This window comes from Pteropus medius, unplaced genomic scaffold (genome assembly GCF_902729225.1).
Source record: "Pteropus medius unplaced genomic scaffold, Ma_sr-lr_union100, whole genome shotgun sequence".
NCBI lineage: Eukaryota > Metazoa > Chordata > Mammalia > Chiroptera > Pteropodidae > Pteropus > Pteropus medius.
The window spans coordinates 3,689,686-3,708,225 of record NW_024350924.1 but is presented as its reverse complement, the minus strand read 5'-3'; the positions used below and the strand labels follow the sequence as shown (position 1 = coordinate 3,708,225).

Here is an 18,540-nt window from a genome sequence, read left to right as displayed (position 1 = left end):
TTAAACTGAAATATTAAATTCAAAATACGGTCTCAGTGGGAGAGGGTCCTCATCTAGTCGCTCCTATTACCCTAAAGTCCTTTGTTTCTACACTTTTAGCAATCTAGCTCCATAAATCATCCTCTCTCTCCTCTTTTTTTTCAGAGATCTCCAATCTTTTCTCTAGTCAATTTCTTTCATACATCCCCATGATCTGGCTTCTACCCTACCACTATGGAGAAACCACTCTGGATGGCCTCGTACTGCCAAATTCAATGTACAATTTTCTGTCCTCATTTTGAGTTCTGGCAGCATTTAGCATAGTTCTCTTTTGAAATTCATTCCTATTCTGGCTCTTCATTCTGGTATAACTTCTCCTACTCTGGCTATTCAGTAATGTTCACAGGCTTCTTTCTAGGCTCGTTTATCTTTTCTGCTATTATTCTATCTGGATATCTAAAATTCCTCATTACATGTTCTAGATAGAACTTTCCCTTCAAATAGGTTCCTTCTCCTGTATTGCCTTTCTCCACCTTCCAATCATCTGAGGAGGACTGGGAGTCATTCCAGCCTAAGTTCTCTCATTCGTTCTCCATATCCAAACAGAGACTATATCCTATAGTTTCTACCTCTTAAATGTCTCTCCATCTTACCCCTTAATAGCACTGTAATTGGGTTAGTTCAGACATCATCAGTCCTCACACTAATTATGCTGATGCCTCCTAAGGGGTCTCCTTACTTCTGTCACAGCCCACTCCAATTCACTCTCCAAAATGTTGTTAGATTTGTTTTCCCAAAAGGTACTTCTGTCATTTGCCTGCAGATTTGCCTTGGCAGGACATAGAATGCCCTCGATTTTCTGGAGCTTCTCCAACCTATCTCCTGCCACTCCCCCACGGGCATCTTAAGATCTAACAATATGCAACTGCTTGCAGTTCTCCAAGTACATATTTCATCAAAGAAATACACCATCAGGGAAATTCTAAGATTGGCAAATAGAAAGCTGTGACAGCAAATCACTCCTACAAACACCAACTATTTACTCTTCTCCTGCTTCCATGGATTTCTCTTTCCTTCCTTCGGTTTCCACACCATATGGCTGGTGCTGATTTACTTGAAAGGGAAAGAGAATAAATTAGGGCTAGATGATTAATAAGCCTTCAAAATAAGGGCATGAAAATTAATTGTGAGATAATAACCAATGAAACATAAACTGTGAAATTCAGATATTACGAATTCTTCTATTTTTGAAAACAGTAACATCACTAAAAATTAAAACTGAATTAGGGCAAACCAAGTGATCTTAGAAGTCTTACATTTTGTGGTTTTACCTAAGGCAGAGGAAGACTATGAAAACATTGAGATGAACTAAAGGCTATGAAAACAATACTGACAAAAAACATCTGCACATATTTTCAATTCCTGCTTTTTAAAAAATGTTAGAAAGCTTCAACATTTTCTGAGCATTGATCAATTTATAAACTGCTGATGAATGCACAGGCAGACAGTTTTCACTCATGTCCACTACTGTCATTTATAATCAGGATAACACCTTAAGATGGGCCTTAAAAAACTTCCCTAAACTCCTTTATTTTGAAATTATTCTGAGACATGTCCCTTAGTTAACATCCAAAGTATTAATAATTATTCAGTTACTGTACAAGTTAAAAACATCTTAAATTCTATTTAAATAATTTAGTAAAAATCACCTGAACTGAACTTATAGGGAAGAGATGAACTTCTATGCATTCAGGCCTTTTCAAGGCCTAGAAAACTAAGTTTATCAGGGACTTAAATTTAAAAATCCATTAATGATTCATATTAATTAGAGACTAGGTTAAGGTGTTTCCTATCATTTGCCATCAGATTTTTACTTTGACATTTCATGAAGTATACAGAATGTTTTCAAGTTCTCTTTTAATCCTACACCACAAAAAAAATAAAAGACCAATTCGAGCAGTGTAAATAGGATCTGTGACACTTAAACACCAGTTGGTAAATTCCATCCTCAACCTCATTCCAACACTAGTTTACTCATTAATATTTATGGAAAAGTTCTGATCACCAGGTTGGAACTATTAGTTTTGAAGTCTGAAAGGAGTATATATATATGTATTTTTTAATTCTTAGGCATTTTATTGGCAGTAATAATCTATATGGTGTGCTCATGTCAACTGAATTATCAAGAGCTTAGATTTTTATAGATTCATAAATAAAACTGTGAAAGTAAATCTAATTAAGTTATGATATTTAGAGATGAGAGTTGTTCTCTGCTCTCATAAATTATTGTTTCCTTCCTGAAAATGGAATTTTATATGTCCAAATAAAACAGAACTAAGGTGAATAACAATAAGAAACAGAAAAGTAAAGCTATCTGATGGAAAGACAAGTGGATATGAGTGAGGAGGGACTACTGTGTTTCACATTACTTTAAAATGGTTGGGAGGTTCTAATATTTCTTTTAAAAAAGTGTGACAGAACGAGTACACGATTTAGACCATTAGGTAACAGCTATAATGAGTGTTTTCAGTTTCTTTACTAATTTTGTGATCTGATCAATTCCTAATACTCAAATTCCTAAAGGCAAAATTCTCCATATTTGAAAGAGAAAACAAAAATCACCATTAAGTGTTACTTACATTCCAAATCGCAATGTTCCAGAAACATATGTTTGCCAGTGTGCACAATAAAACATGAATGTCCCAGCAAAACAACAAAAAAACATCCAATCAGGGTTTGTCCCCAGTTGCACCGCAATACAAGTTCCAAGAACCACAAAAACTGCAAAAGAGAGATCACAATGAAAACCAGACAATGTGAATAACAAACACTGAGCTGGAAATGATTTCAGAGGGGGCAAAGAGATATGCTGTATATGTACAATCTTCTCTCAATGACCTATGGTAACAGATAAAGTAGAATATAACTTTTTACATTATATTTTACCCTATAATTTCAATCTCCCCTTTCACTCCACCACCTAATGGAACCAAAGTTCTTGAAAGCAACTAAAATACTTTAGCATTTTTTATCGTATCTTCTCAACTTAATGTACTAATGAGCAGTAAAAAACTATAAGGCAGAGAGTCAAGAAGAAAAACAAAAGGCTTAGATCAGCGGTCCCCAAGCTTTTTGGCAGCAGAGACCAGTGCTCTTATGAGAATCTAATGCCTGGTGATGAGGTGGAGCTGGGGCGGTGATGCTAGCGCTGGGCAGCACCTGCAAATGAAACAGACAAAGCTTCGCTGGCTTGCCCGTCGCTCACTGCTCACTGCTCACTGCTCACCGCTCACCGCTCACCGCTCACCGCTCACCGCTCACTGCTCACCGCTCACCTCCTAACAGGCAAAGGATCATACTGGTCCTCGGCCCAGGGGCTGGGGACCTCCTGACCTAGATAATTCACAAAGGGACCTACTTACTTCAAATAGCAGTCTTTTCTTATTTAGCAGATATCATTATGGATGACACACATATAAAAAGACTTCCTACAAAAGTTCGGAACTCAAATTGCATTGCAAAAACAATTCATTTAAAATAAAAAATAGGATATCTATCATTCTGCTATCACCTAGTTAAAATAGTCTTTTGAGATGCCCAACTAGCTTTTATTCAGTGGAAGTTTTAAGTTTTTCTTGAGTCTTAAAAGTTTTTATAAGAGCTTAGCTGTTCCTTCTCCTCTGCTAAGCAAGCTGATGTCAGAATACACTGAAACAATAACTTTAACATGCACCTACATCTGCGAATCTGAGTTTACGAGGAATAACTATCAAAGATTTTGTTTCTTTTAAAATATTTTAAATGCTATGCCAAATGTCAAGAAACCAACTAAAAACTAGAATTTCTTAGTCTCCCACTATTATACTCACCTCTGTAACTTATGAGATTTTTTTATGACAATTACACCCTAAGATTTTAAAAATAACAGGTGCCAAAACAATTATAGTTAGGGTTAAAAAAAAAAGTAGAAATTAACGTAAATTCTCAATTTCCCAATACAGCCAGTAATGAACAAACGTTACTTATAGATTTTTGAAAACACTAAAATACAATATCACTTATTTTGATGGCTATACCATAAGACTTTTATTTAATCTAATGTTCTTTATTTATCGTATTCCTTTAATTACTCTTAATCATTAACATTAAAAAAAAATCAATAGTACCTGTTGATAGTGAATCACAACCATGATCAAAAAGTTCTCCCAAAGGAGAACTACTATTGGTTCTTCTTGCCTGTTTCCCATCTATAGCATCCAAAGACTGATAAATAAAAAGGCCACATGCACAAGCAATATATGCCCACGGAGGTGCCTGTGAAATAAAATAAGAAAAGCAAGACTGTTAAGACATATTAATTAGTATGGCTGACTATATTTTTGTTTGCAGATATTTTATCTTCATTCTCCAGAGAAGTACTACTGGTTGGAAGCTATGGGAGAGAAGATCCAAGTGCTACATAATGAAAAATGTTTTGAAACAATTTGAATTGTAAAAGAATTAAACTCCTTGCTTACTAGGGGAGCTCAAGCAAGATGATGGATAAGCACTTCACAGGGACATTACAGAAAACCCATGAAAGATTGGACTAGGCAACTTTCATAAGCTTCCTTCTAACATTTAGATTCTAAGAGTCAATTAATGAATAATCTAGTTCAGTTTTTTTTCCAAATTGTAACTTTGAAGATGTTTCCAGGTATTAGATACAAAAAAAAATTTCCATGCTAAACTCATGTGGGAAACACTGGGTTAAACAATATTAAACAGATTTCTCTACTGGAAGACTTCCTCCAGCCCTTAATATTGCTAATGCGTATCGTGAATGTTCAAGAAAGGGGACACAATATGCTGCCATTTTCCAAATTTATTTGAGCATGTATGTAATTTATTTTTAAACACACTTCTTCAATGTTCCATGAAATAACACTAGGGAAATAAAGATCTAGTACACAGAGTGCTTACAACATTATTTTTCTAATATTTATGGCCACATTTTCAAAGAATAGATTCTATTTCCCAGACAGAAATTGAACTAATAGTGAATTTAAATGTTGTACATTAAAAAAGGACAGCTTCTATTTGGTTTGTTCTCTTTAAGAATGTAGAAGTGTTCTGTATCACTTTTCACTATTTTCCCATGCCCGGGCCATGAAAAAATTATTATAATCATAAGATATTTTCTTAGGTACTGGTTATCAAGTTAAACTGTTGAGTATTAAATGCTGAGCTGCAAGTAATATTCAGTATATTCTGCACTGCAAAGAGGTTCCTCTCTGATGGACATCTACTTAGTTGTTATTAAAGGTAAGGATTTTCTCTTAAACATTTTCTTGGAGTCTCATATTTTAGGACAGTGAGGCTGTTAATAGGACCATAGTATATACCTCCCCCAAGCCAGAGTTACCAACTTGAAAGGCAGCAGCTGAGGTTACATAACCAGTTAGCACGCAAGCACACTGGACTGAGTGATTAATCTTAGGTGACTAAGAACCGCATCTTCTAGACTTTTGGTCTACTGCCTCTTGCTCCAACAGGAATCTAGTAACTCTAAAGGAGCACTGTGCTATATAGTAGCCATTAGACGTGTGTGGCTATTTTACTTTAAATTCATAAAATTAAATAAAACTAAAAATTCATTTCTCAGTTACACCATACATATTTCAAGTACTCAACAGCTACATGTAGCTATGGCTACCAGACCAGACCACAAAGACACAGAACACTACCATCATCACTGAAATTTCTATTGAATAATGCTGCATTAGGGGACTAGAAAGCTAGGGACTTCTTGGGGTCTAAACTTCGGATTTTAATGGGGCAAGGTATTACTCTGGAGCAGAGATAACTTCAACTATTAGTATACACCTAATCCTAAAAAGCGGCAAGATAGTAATTACATATATAAAAAGAGAACAATGCCTTCTTGTCTTTGAATTTTTCTTTCTTCCTGTGAATCTGTACAACACTACATCAGTATTTATATATTTCTTCCTTGTTCCCATTATTTCACAACTCTCAGAGGTGTTTTAAGAGGAAAGCCCTCTCATTCAGGAATTAGTATGAGCTCAGCTGGGTTAAGAGCCTGGAGATACTAAATGAACGAAAGAGCACATGTGTCATCCAGGAAATCATTATCACACCATGAAAGGTGGGTAGGGGAAGAACTGGCATAAGCAAATAATCTTATCAAAATCTAGCAATTAACTTGCAAAATCTTGCAGAGATGTTCTCGTGTGAGTCAACTCAGGTGAAAAATTCTAAGACACATAAGGTTCTGTTGAGCTTTTGAAACAGAACTGAAGGATTTACATACACTCAAATAGACTGGTACAAGGGTGATTTTTTTCCTGAAAGAATACAACAAAAAAAATTGTTAAACTTTATGTATGAGGAGAGAAATTAAAGGTACAGGTGTGGGAAGGAAAGTCAGGTAAAAAAGGAGAGATTTTACTTTTGTTTTGTAGCTTTCTAAATATTTCTAACTATATACTATCTCCCCATTCCTTTGTAATGTTAAGAGGCTCAGTCATACTCCACCCTGATTCCTCCCAGCAGCAACACTGAAAAGTTCTCTGTGATTAGAGTAGTTCCTATTCTGGAAAATTTCCCACGAATTCTTTAATTCTAGGGTTACTCCAATAATTCTAAAGCACTTAAGAACAGAGGCTGAGGAAAAGTAATACAGGGAACATGGTGCCTGGGATATTCTGGGTGTTTAGTAAATGACTGTTAATGGCTGAGCTACCTTTAAACCTGCTCTCATTCCCTGATCCCCATCCTGTAACTAGCTGAGGACTATTAGGAGGCTTTTACCGGAACTGACCCACGTCCCTGCTGTTCTTCTGTATCTCTATTTAGGGTGTGTGAGATCTGGACAAGTTCCTCTGGAAGCAGCTATTAGGTCCTCAAGTAAGCCACAGGTAAAACAGCTCAAAGGACACATTTGTGGAGGAGAGACTATTCCATGACATGACCGCTGCCTGACCACAGCTAGATCCTGGCCAGAAGAGAGAGAGCTCACCAGAAATCCCCTCAGAAACGATCTGACCCCTCCCCTGTGTCCCAGGCAGGCTGGTTCCTGGAATAGGCCGTTGCCCTGCCCCCAGCAAGTAGGGCATGCCTCAGTATCCCTATCCATCTTGCCTCGTTTTATATTACTCTTCAATGCCTGCCTTGGGCAATTTCCCCTACAGTATTTAAGTAATCATACTAGTTTTCAAGTTTCCCAACTGATGTAAAGCAAGAACATTAAGAACATGAGGAAAACCAGAAATACGTTTATAGGATCTGTGTGGACTGGATTTGTAAAGTAAAAGAGGAATCAAAGTTATTCAAGGATGAGGGGAAATGAGCATCTGGAAGAAATAAAACCCAACTAGGTAACTATGAATTGATGAAAACAAGATAAAGGGTTAAATGGTGACGATTTAATCTCAACGGACAAATAATCTGAAAAGAATGATTTTTCTTTTTAAAAATAGTTGTTACTTCAAGCTTAAAACGAGACAAGGAATACTGTGGCCGTTAGGACATATGGTTCAGAATCACTTTTGACACCTTTAGTTGAAGATCATCTTCTTTCTTCTTGGGTTACCTATGACTGACTGATCATTCTCATTTACATGGCACAACAAATGTTTCTGATTTTCCTTCATCAACCTAACTACCCTAGTTCATTTATTGACCAGGAAATTTTAACGTCAAAGAAATAAACACTGATTTACCCACTCTGATGAAAGATTCTAGTTTCAGTTTTGGTTTTAGGTAATGAGTAAAGAGGGTACAAGAGGGAACAGCAGGAGAGAGATTTGTATTTGAGAAGGTCCCAGGAGTCTTTGTAGGCGATCGCATGCTTCCTTTCTTAATGGCAGCCATAGCAGGATACAGAACAGGAAATACACTATACTGACCTTTTCTTACACTTCTTCTGCCATGTTAGACTAACGGAGATATACCTAAGGTCTAGCAGCCACGTGTTCATAGGAAAAGGGTTACTGAACAATTCTCACTGGAATGAAGAGGAAAACGCTTTTGATAAGACTAATTTACAGCCATGCCATCTTACTTCCAGAGACTTTTCTCTGTGATCATTTTAAACTTTGATAAGACTTTATTCAGCAATTTTTTTAAAAAAGGAAATAATACTTTTGTAAAAAATTGAGATTTACGTATTTTAAAAAGAACATTTAACATGTTAATCCCTACTAACATTAACTTATCTGCTGGGATCAGAGACCACCTTTACTTTTGGTTTCTCATAAGCATAGTGTATAAAGTAGATTGTACTTTTATTAATAGTATGTGTGACAGGAGATTTTAAAACAGTTGACAAATAGCTGTTAGATCATCTTATCGTTAGTTAAAATGACCTAGAAATCCCAATTACAGTGTTTCCAGTATATAACAAATGTTCACAGCTGTTAAGAAATTCCTCTTACCTGCTCTGTAGCTGTGGGGCAGTAGAAGACTAATAAAACAGTCGTGCAGATGTTTATTGACAATCCGATGATGGTGATGAGATTCGGGGCAATCCAGGAGGGAACTCTTCCAACTAGCCATTCCCAATACCCTTGCATTAAGGGCTCAAGCAGCGACCTTCCGGCACTCTGATATCTATGTTCTTCTAGCCGCTTTAGCTGGTGTCTTGACAATGGTGGGGTAGGTAACTGAAACAATTTATTTAATACACACCCGGGAGTACTCAGATGCCCGAAGCCCACAGGGGACTCCGGGTGAGAGTCTCCACATCGTTTCCTTGTTGACCGATGCCCACTCATGGACTTTGGCTTTCTTTTGGGGGGCAAGAATAGTTTATCTTGTTTTATAGCTTTTTGTGGCTGGTCTTTACCTAAAAAAAAAAAAGTCAGCCATCATATATATCAATGTCAATAAATTAAAAAAGAAAAATCAAACTGGTAATAGAGTAACAGATATCAAACAGATCATAAAACCAGAGATCTGTTTTATTTCTAGTTCTTACTGATGGTGTGAACCAAAAGAAGTCATATAACCTCACCTTTAAGTGAAAAATATTAAGGGATTTTAATAGTAATGTGTGTCCGGTTACCTTACATTTTGTCTGACTTTGAAGCTTCAAAACTCTTTTTTTCCTACCTCACACTGCTTTCAGGAGTTTAATGGAACAAATCTTAGAAATGACCTAATCATTTCACATATATGAAAACTAAGGTCTACAGGCATACCTAAAGAGCTAGCAAGTTAGTATTAATATCGGAGGGATGACTTGAATAACCTCTATCTAGGTCTTAAACTAGATTTTCATTTAATTATAATAGCTAACATTTACTAAGTACTTATTATATACTAAAAATTTAAGCATGTTTTCTATATTAACTCATTAATCCTTACAACAACCCTGGAAGGTAAGGACTCTAATAATCATCCATATTTTTACAGAAAATGAAACTAAGCTCAGAGAGGCTAATTAACTTGCCCAAGTTCATAACAGCTGGTAAATGAGGTCAAACAAAGGCAGGGTTTCTGTTTAAGTTTAATAGTAAAAGATAAAACTTCTTACTAGTGGAAAGGGATATATTGTAGCTGGTATTCCAGGTGGGGGTAAACAGCAATGAAAAAACACGTAACTTTAAGAGGAGTGCGTGTGTTAGCACAGTGACCTGATGAACTGAAGTGGTAAGAAAAAAGTCTTAAGTGCATTAAGTGATGACTGTTCATAAAGGACCTTGAGTTTAAATCCTGAACTATTTGCATAAGACCCAGAAAATATTAAACAGATTACAAGTTATTAAGCAACGCAGGAAGATAATGACAAGTATATTGTCAAGATTAATAGGAAAGTTATATGTATTCATCAGAATGGAGAAAGTAGTAAGAACATTTGAAAATTAATATGGTGACCTCAAAAGTTTTGAAGTGATGAGGGCCTAAAGCAGGGTGGTAAAATGGAAATATGAAACAGTCAAATCTATAAGTAATTTCTATTTAGAAGAGTCGAAAGCAGGTATTTAGGGATTAGACAGGATGATGAAGGAGAAGAGAAGAAAATAATCGGCAGTCAGAGGCAGTGTACTCTTATCAAAAGGGAGGGTTGGAAAGGAAAATCAGTTTATTATTTTGGCTTCTGGTGGTGGGGGTAGGGATGAGGGCAGGAAACACACACAACTTTTAAATAGAGATGTTTTAGACAAATCAAATGACCGGAGATGAAAATTTCAAGTTATCAGTGTAGAAGCTGAAGTCTAGTTAAAGACTAAAAAGTAAAAAAGTTCTTAAAGGAATTAAGTATGAGAAGAAAAGAAAACGAAGAACTTTGTGGGAAACTTCTGGTTAGTGAGAACAAGGAAAAGAAGCCATAAGAAGATTTAGAAAGAAAAAAAAATAGGAATAATCTTATAGAACTGAAAGGGCAGTGAACCAAGAGAGAGATACTTTGATTTTCTGGTAGAAAGCTATCCAGAACACAATATGAAATTCCCAGACATGCTGCACTATGGGAATACAGGTGACACAGGGTTCTAGGACATTCTAACAATGGATCTAGTATCAAAAGATGCCCAGGACGTCTTCCTTCTATTTCCATAAGTAGCCAATTTCAAAATGTCTATGTCACCAATGTTCTAATGTGGCATTTAAAATCTCAATCATGTATCTCAATAACTGGTTCAAAAAATAATTATAGTCATTAACTACTTAAATAAAATTTTGAAATACTCAAAAGAATCACCAGTGCCACAATTTAACTACCTGAAGTGCTCTGAAATAAAAATATTGAAATAATTTTCAAACTAAAGCAAATCAAAGCTAATTTCCTACTATTTCAAAGAATTCTTCCACATACCCATGTCACCAAACAATGGATTAAAACTGTTTTTAAGCCATATTTATATGTCAAACAAACTGGTGACAAGATCATTTCAGATCAAATGATAAACTGATAGCGACCAAAATACATAGCTTTATAGTAGCCAAAATTTCCACGGTCAAACTGAATGATGCATTTTCACATTTGGTGAGCTATAATCAATTAGCTCTTACAGAATTCCACTTAAAGTGGGAATAAAAAGTTAAGCCAACTTAATTTATAATTTATTATTGTAGTCTTCCATTCTCCTATCATTAAAAGAAAAAAAGGTGACATAGTGAGGGTGCTGGCCTGCTTTTGGCACTAAACAGCTACAAGCAACTGATCCTAATGGTTTTAAGTTTGAGCATTTGGCAGGACTAAAAGATAAACTGATACTTTTCCTTCTGAGTGTTTCCCCCCCGCCCCCCACTGACCTAGATTTTTTTTTTTTTTTACCATCTATCTCTCTTTTAGAAAAATCTATATTTTGGCAAATCTTTCTAGATCTAACCATTATGTAATTCACACATGAAGAAAAGCCAATGAGTTTTGACCATTTCAACTTGGCAGGATCGTCTCTGTAAAGTCATTAGCAACAAGATTGCAAATACAAATTCAGATCTATGTAGCCCCTGACATATAGATAGCTACTTCATTTTCAACAAATACAGACAGCCACAGAGGTTACAGTCAGGGCCACAGGCTTATCTCTCCTCTTCCTTCCATCACACCTGAGACCCAAAGGCTATTGACATGAAAACCATCTCTGGAAAAAACAGAAGCTTCTGAATTTCAGCAAATGAAAAGCATGCATATTTCAAGGGAGCAGGACAGGGTAGGTGGCTACAATAGAAGATCAGACTTGATGAAGAGAGAGGGGCAAAGGATGTGGGATGGGAATATGGAAAGGAGGTACAAATATTACAAAAATTATTTCATCCACTTGAGATTTTTATGTAAGCCAGGCCTGTGGCCCAAAAGGGTGAGGAAAAAAATATCCTTTTCTTGCCACACTACAAGGAACTAAATATAATAATAATAATGTAAGAAATTAAAATTATTGCTGGCTAGCCTAGCAACCTTGCCACCAGTTTTAAGATGTTATGAGAAAATAGACTGCAAGTTGCAAATGCAATCAGCCAATATCTGAGTGCAGTAAACAAGACAGACACGGTCCCAGCTCCCAAGTCCAATGGGAAAATAACCAAAAACTGGTAAACAAGCAAATAACACTATACATTGTGAGGGGTACTATGAGGAAAAAAGGGTGGAGCCAGAAAACAGTTGGTGGTGCGCATTTTAGATATGGTAGTCGAAGTCCATGGAGGTAACATTTATACCAAATTCAGAGGAAGAAAGGGAACTAGTCATTCTAAGAGCAGGAGGGAAAAGGGACTAGGCCCTGAGGCAAGGAGAAGCTTATCATATTCAGGTGCCTTTGAGATCACCATGGCTGGACAGTAGTAGTAAATCAGACGGAAGAGTGGGATAAAATGAAGTTTGCAAAGCCAGACAATGCAGTTTTTATTCTGATGTTACAGAAAGCCATCAACGAACTTAAAAAGAAACCTGTAATTTCGTAGCACAGCCTATTTGTTAACTGAGGATATCATCATAAATCATCATAATAAAAGTGGATATTTTAAACTGTAAAATTCAGTTTATGATAATATTGATCACAGTCCTATAGTTATTGTAACCTTAGGACTACAATAGTCCTAATCAGCAAATCTCCCTTCTGTGATAACCTGGCTTTATTCCCTAGTCCTTTCAGAACACTTATCTCATTTGGGACTTTTTTTAGTTGTTGGTGGTGGTGTTTTGGCCTTTTTCCCACACTGATCTGTAAGCTCCATGAGCACAGGGGCCATACCAGTCTTAACATTATTTTCTCAGCATCTCATACCCATACCGAACACTAAGTGGGTAATTAGTCCTTATTTGTGAAACAATAAACAAATGTGATTCATCTAGGACTTAATGATCACTTAGTTGTTCTAGACCCTGAGGAAACAGAAAGACTGAACCATGCCATTAACACCCACAAGAAGCTCAAGAGGGTGGGGTGGGGGGAGTCTAGTAAACTGCTAAATTATAACATGGTTTAAACAAACTTGTGGGAGTCCAGAGGAGTGTGTGCATATGATTTAACAAAAAATATTCTTTGTACAGGCATGGGTATCTATGTGACAAGTCCAATACAGATATAATCAGAGACATTTAATAAATATTTTAACTAAAATCACACAATTTGTGGACCTTAAATCTGTGTTTATAGCAGCTGAGGATAATGGCATGCAGCCTACATTATTCCTGTGTTCAGCACTGGGGAACATCTGACAAGTATCACACTAAAAAAGGAATTTCCACTGCTCAGCAGAGCATAAGGTAAGCTTATACAATATCCAACCTGTAGTGTGAGATTCCAGAATTCCCAGTCCCCCCTCCCCCCCTAGCCTAAGGGTGCCAAGTTTTGAGCTGCACTGATTCAGCACTATGTTTACGGTCCTTTCACAGAAGTTGGTGACTACACAGCACTTTCCAACCTTTACGGCAACAAAAGAATAATACTAATGGCCAACACTATTTGGGAGGCAGAGCAAATTATAAAAAGCAAGTTTAAGAAAAAGAAAGAAAGCCAATAGGATCACAGGATTACATTCAGCATTATTTAACAAGAGATACACAGAACAAGTTAGTAAAAACAAAAGCCTTTTCAGTAGACTTGGAAGTAAAAACAGTACTGTGTAATACAATTCAGATCTACTGTTTTGCGGAAGTGAAATCTTGTATTCCTTAAAAATAGGAAATAACTTCCTCCAGAAAAAAAAAAAAAGCAAAAGCCTGGCATCTTATAAAATTATTTTCCTATTCCCTTAAAAGAGTCAGCACAGCATGATCCTCAAAAAAAAACCAGTTAGCTTAAAGAACACGTCTAATACTGCCTAGAAAACAAACTGACTATGAAATAAAATGTAATTGAGGTTATAAAGAAAAGTTTGGAGTTATATATCAAACGTTTAATATAGTTTATAATGTAAATTTTGAGAGATTGAGTGGAGGAAGAAGAATGAATTTATGAAACCAAAGTTGTAAATAATTCAGTAATAATCCATTAACTAGACAACAAAGAAGCCTCTGTCAAAACGCCTCTGCCTGTTAATGCAAGAGGCAGATTTATCTAACTTATTCTTAAGTGTAAAGACAAATTGTAAAGACAAATTGCACAAGGTGCTTTGACAAGTTTTTCTCAGCACAGAACAAATATGCAGCAAAATGCTTTTAGAACTTCGATCTCTAGAATTTTACGAGAACGCCGATGGTTCTCTAAATGCCCTTACCACAGTCTAACTTGTGTTGTCAGTCAACTCAATCCACACATTGAACACATTCCTACTAGTTCAAGAGCAGAAATCAATTCTTTATTCTTTGTCCACAAACAAGACACTAATATTTGTTGAAAGAACTATGAATTTGCCTACTATCGTAATATGGATGCATTAATGAATTGAGAGACTTCACGCAAAATTATGTATTCAATACCAATGATGCGGATGGCAAAAAGGACACAAAAAAGCCAACTACCGAATTGGAGAAAACAAGTTAAACACGACTAAAGAATCCATTCATCCAGTGTTCCTGGGGACACCATCAAACACTTGCAACAGTCCTGCCCCTTCTCCTTCTAATACTGATAAACTAAATCCTAGCTGGCGATCTCAGAGCTTGTCAATATACACTGAAATTTCTAGAAAAGTTGCTGACCAAGAAGCGTGGCCCAGCCACGAAACACCAGCACCGCATTCTAAAAGGAAGGCAACCCTGGCACAGGATGCAACACGGCTGTGGACTTGGCAGTACCGGAGCAGGAGGGTGTGGACCTGACAGGCAAGGTCGGTTCCGCGCGGGCAGCGCCCCCAGCCCTCGGTCCGCCCAGCCTTGGCCCGCCGAGGTTCTCCCCACTCCGACTGCCAGCTCGCGCACAGCAGCCTCTCTCCCGCGCTGGCACTTCGCCACCTCAATCTTTCCACCGGGGCCAGAGGGGCAGTCGCACCTCACCCTCCCCACGACCCCGTACGGGAGTCCACCTAGCGCGAGGAAGGACCGCGTTCGCCTCGCGCAAGTCCATACACAGCTATACCCCCATACTCCACCCCAGAGCATGCAGCCTTCTCTTAACCTCCTTTGAGAGTCGTGTCCCCCAACACATCCTCCACACCCTGGTGGTTTTCCCAGCACGAGCACCCCAGCCTTACCCGAACCCAACAAGCACACCGCTAGAAATAAGACCTCCGCCTCCAGCCGACTGGGTGACTCTGATGGGAGGCAGCACGTTCACGACACTTTCGCGATTGCCGTAAAGGGACACGGGGTCGGAACTCGCGCGCGGCGCGGGCGCGGGCGCGGGCGCGGGCGCGGGCGCGGGCGCGGGCGCGGGCGCGGGCGCGGGCGCGGGCGCGGGCGCGGGCGCGCTCTTCGGGGCCGTGAGCGCGCCCCGGGCCTGGCCTGGCTGCTCGGGAGCGCGCGCCGCGGCCCCGCCCCATCTCCGTCCATCCTGCAGGCTCCAGACCCGGCGGCCAGCACAGGCGGCCTCATCCAAGCAAGGTAGGCCGAAAAGGGGACGAAGAGCGGCCCCAGCCCTCTCTAGGGGTGTGTGTCAGGGGACTGGATGGGTCGGGTAAATGGACGCAGCCGGTAGTCTCCCACCCCCATGGCGGGCGTGCGAGTCGCGTGCCAGCTCGCGGCACCTCCTGGGACAACACTGTTTGAGAGGCGCGAGCGAAGGGTGGTGGCTGCCGGCGGGCTCTGAGGTTTCCGGAGGTTGAGGGCCGTGCTGACTGGGTTCAGGTCTCCGCGCCCCACCTTTCGGTCCTGGACCTTGGTCTCTTCCCCCTCTTCCCCTCCCCGCGTCCCCACTGCCCCAGGCCAGGTCAAGCTCCGCCTCTCTCATCCTTTCTTGGCCTCAGGCGAAGCGGAGTCTTGATCTTGGTCCAAATGCTTTGCGCCTCCGGAAAAAGGCAGCGGTCTAAATAAACAATTCACTGGTTTTGTTTTAAGCGGTTACCGAGAACCTTTGCCCCGTTCCCACAAAAACTACGCTTGAGTACGCGTTCCAGTTGTCACTCTGGGAGAGATTCCGTGGTGGGAAGGTTTGAAATTGAGATATGTGGTGACCTTGTGTTTATATGAAGTTCAAGTTTACGCGCAATTCTATCCGGGGAGGGGGGAGGGGAAGGGGGGTCGGGCGGGCGGCGATCCCAGTACCGAAAGGTAAATGGGAAGTCATTTGTATCCACAACCGTGCTTTACATTAGGATACATTTGAAAAACAGAGAAAACACCACAGAAATGATTTTTCCAGTTTTCCCAAATTTTAATTTATAAATTAAATTAGTACCCAACTGCAGCTGCATCATCAGATTCTCTCCAATACTCTGTAATATTCGATCCAATTTATAAAGTCGCTTAATCTTCTAGACTCTTTAGGCTTTAACCATTACAAGAATATTACATTTATCAGAAAGCCAAGTTAAAATTTAGAAAAATAACGATTTTTCTATTATGCTTTGCTTTTGGCCTATGTACCTCTGAGTGAAGCTTAGGGCTTTCTCTCTTCTCTTGGAATATCCAGAGTTTTCTTTCTTACCATTTCTTAGCAGTCAGCACTTATAGGAGACATCATAAGGAATTCAACTTATTACCAGTGGCATTTAAATATTTGTGAAACTTAAAAATTGTAACTGCAGTTCCAATTTATGGATCTTCAAAGAGAGCAGAGGAGATGAGTGAGAGATCCAAGTACATTTTGTTAAACACTGTTACTGCTATGTGAAGTAGTTATTCCTGCATATTTTCAAGTATTTTGAAAGATTTCTTAAAGTATTAACCACTAAAATTCTAATTTTGCTTGGTTGGCAGTTAGCCATCCATCCTTGCAGTTTTCCAGTGTGGAAATACAAGGGCAATAGTAGTCTTCCTCACCTGCTTGGTGAACTTAAATTTCTCAGTTGTCATTAGCAGACTGGTAAACCGTTTCAAGCCCTGCTTCCCCTCTAAATTGTCTGTTGAAATAGCTAAACCCTCAAAAACCTAAGGAGACACAAATCCAAGATGATTGATATATACAAAGAATTAAGTGTTGTCATTCCCCCCTCCCTGTGGCTGGTTATGGTTGTTCAAAATAGATAAATCAGCTATCACTATTATATTTATGCTTACTCTGTTTTACTCTAAGGAACAACCTTTTGAGATGGCTACCTTACAAATGAGAATACTGTAACTCAGAGAAGATAACTAACTTGCCTGAAGTTATAAGGTTGGGACATGATAAAGCTGGGATTAGCACTTAGATAAATCCAATCTCACCACTGTGTTCTTTCCATTGCATCACTCGGACTAATTATTGCTTTATCTTGCTTAATAACAAGCTATTATTTTTTCCTCATTTATGTCTTTCCTTCTAAAGGAGGAAACTCAGTGTTTTTTCTTTGATCTTTTTTTGAGGTCAGTGAGAGGTGTCCTATATGAGAAAGGATGAGAAAATTGGTATCTTAGATTTAAAGTATTTAATTTCTGCTGGTACAACATTATTATAAAACACACAAGTATCAACTCTTTAAGGAAAAATAACCTCGTAATAATGCATAATATAGCATTATTATGCATTATTGTAATATAGCAGAGTGTTCTGCCCTTGAACAATCTCAGCGCATCGACTCGAAATTGTACATGTTTAAAAGCATGTCCATGGATTTCAGGATTTACAAAAAAGGTGCAGGTTTGGACAGATTTGAAGACTAATACTTTAAAACAGGTAATTCATCTTTCACATTCTAAAAGAGGAACAAATGTTTATTGACTGCCTATGACAGCATCTTACATATATTATCTCATTAAGTTCTTGAATAAACCTATGAAGTGGGTATTATTTTAGACATTTTAACATTTAAAAGCTACTATTCATTATATATCAGCAATGTGTTAGTTTCTTGTGCTGTGTCAGTACAATTCTTGCAATAATTATATAATACCGTCCAATAGAACTTTTCCACAATAATGGAAATGTTCTATATTTTCACTGTCCTTAATGGCAGCCACTAGACATGTGTGGCTTTAGAGCACTTAAAATGTGGCTAGTACAACTGAGGAACTGAAATTTTAAATTTTGTTTAGTCAATTGAATGTTTTCTTTTTTCTTTTTTTCCTTACTATGGTGCTATTAGTTAAAGAAATCCAAGAGTACAATTCAACAGTTAAGTCATATATATTGTGTGGTGCGTTCACCACCCATATTGAAATTTTAATTTAAATAGCCACCTATGGATAGTGGCTACTATCCATGTGTTTTTTGCCAAAAATGTGGTTTTTGCCAAAAATATTATTTCCATTTTTCAAAGGGGGAAACTCAGAGAAATTAATGAAGCTTGTTCAAAGTTCATACAGTTTTATTTTTTTAAAAAAGTTTTTGAGCAGAATGTTATAGGAATGTTAATTTAGAAGTACTGTTAATTCAGAATTTGTAGAAATTGAGAGTTATTGTCCCCAAAATGGGGAAAGCACCATAGGAATTTAGCAAGCAATTGTCATGATTTACTAAATAGATGCAGAAAATTGATGGAGTGTTAAGGACTGGTGAAAAAAAGAACAGAAAAAGGGGAGATTATGATAATTCAGACAAGAAATTACTCAAATTGAATCTATAATGGTAGCTTTAGAGACAAAGAAGAAGAAACTTA

The 18,540-nt window shown here is 38.1% G+C and overlaps 2 protein-coding genes across 12 annotated transcripts in view; one reads left to right on the top strand and one right to left on the bottom strand.

Annotated features, from left to right (window-relative positions):
- The window catches only part of CEPT1 (choline/ethanolamine phosphotransferase 1), a 32,138-nt gene extending 16,924 nt beyond the window's left edge, over window positions 1-15,214 (bottom strand). For both annotated transcript variants that reach the window (XM_039841179.1, XM_039841180.1), the window contains exons 1-4: window positions 15,061-15,214; window positions 8,418-8,827; window positions 4,146-4,293; window positions 2,619-2,760 (exon numbers count right to left, since the gene is read on the bottom strand). In XM_039841179.1, coding sequence (XP_039697113.1) covers window positions 2,619-2,760; window positions 4,146-4,293; window positions 8,418-8,756 — 629 coding nt within the window. In that variant the 5' untranslated portion in view covers window positions 8,757-8,827; window positions 15,061-15,214. The remainder of the gene's footprint in view (window positions 1-2,618; window positions 2,761-4,145; window positions 4,294-8,417; window positions 8,828-15,060) is intronic.
- Window positions 15,215-15,268: 54 nt separating this feature from the next.
- DRAM2 (DNA damage regulated autophagy modulator 2) overlaps window positions 15,269-18,540 on the top strand; it is a 43,736-nt gene continuing 40,464 nt past the window's right edge. For 6 of the 10 annotated variants that reach the window (XM_039841163.1, XM_039841166.1, XM_039841159.1 and 3 more), the window contains exon 1: window positions 15,269-15,409. The gene's annotated coding sequence lies outside the window, so the exon portion shown is untranslated. The remainder of the gene's footprint in view (window positions 15,410-18,540) is intronic. The other 4 variants (XM_039841167.1, XM_039841160.1, XM_039841161.1 and 1 more) reach the window with 3 other exon arrangements.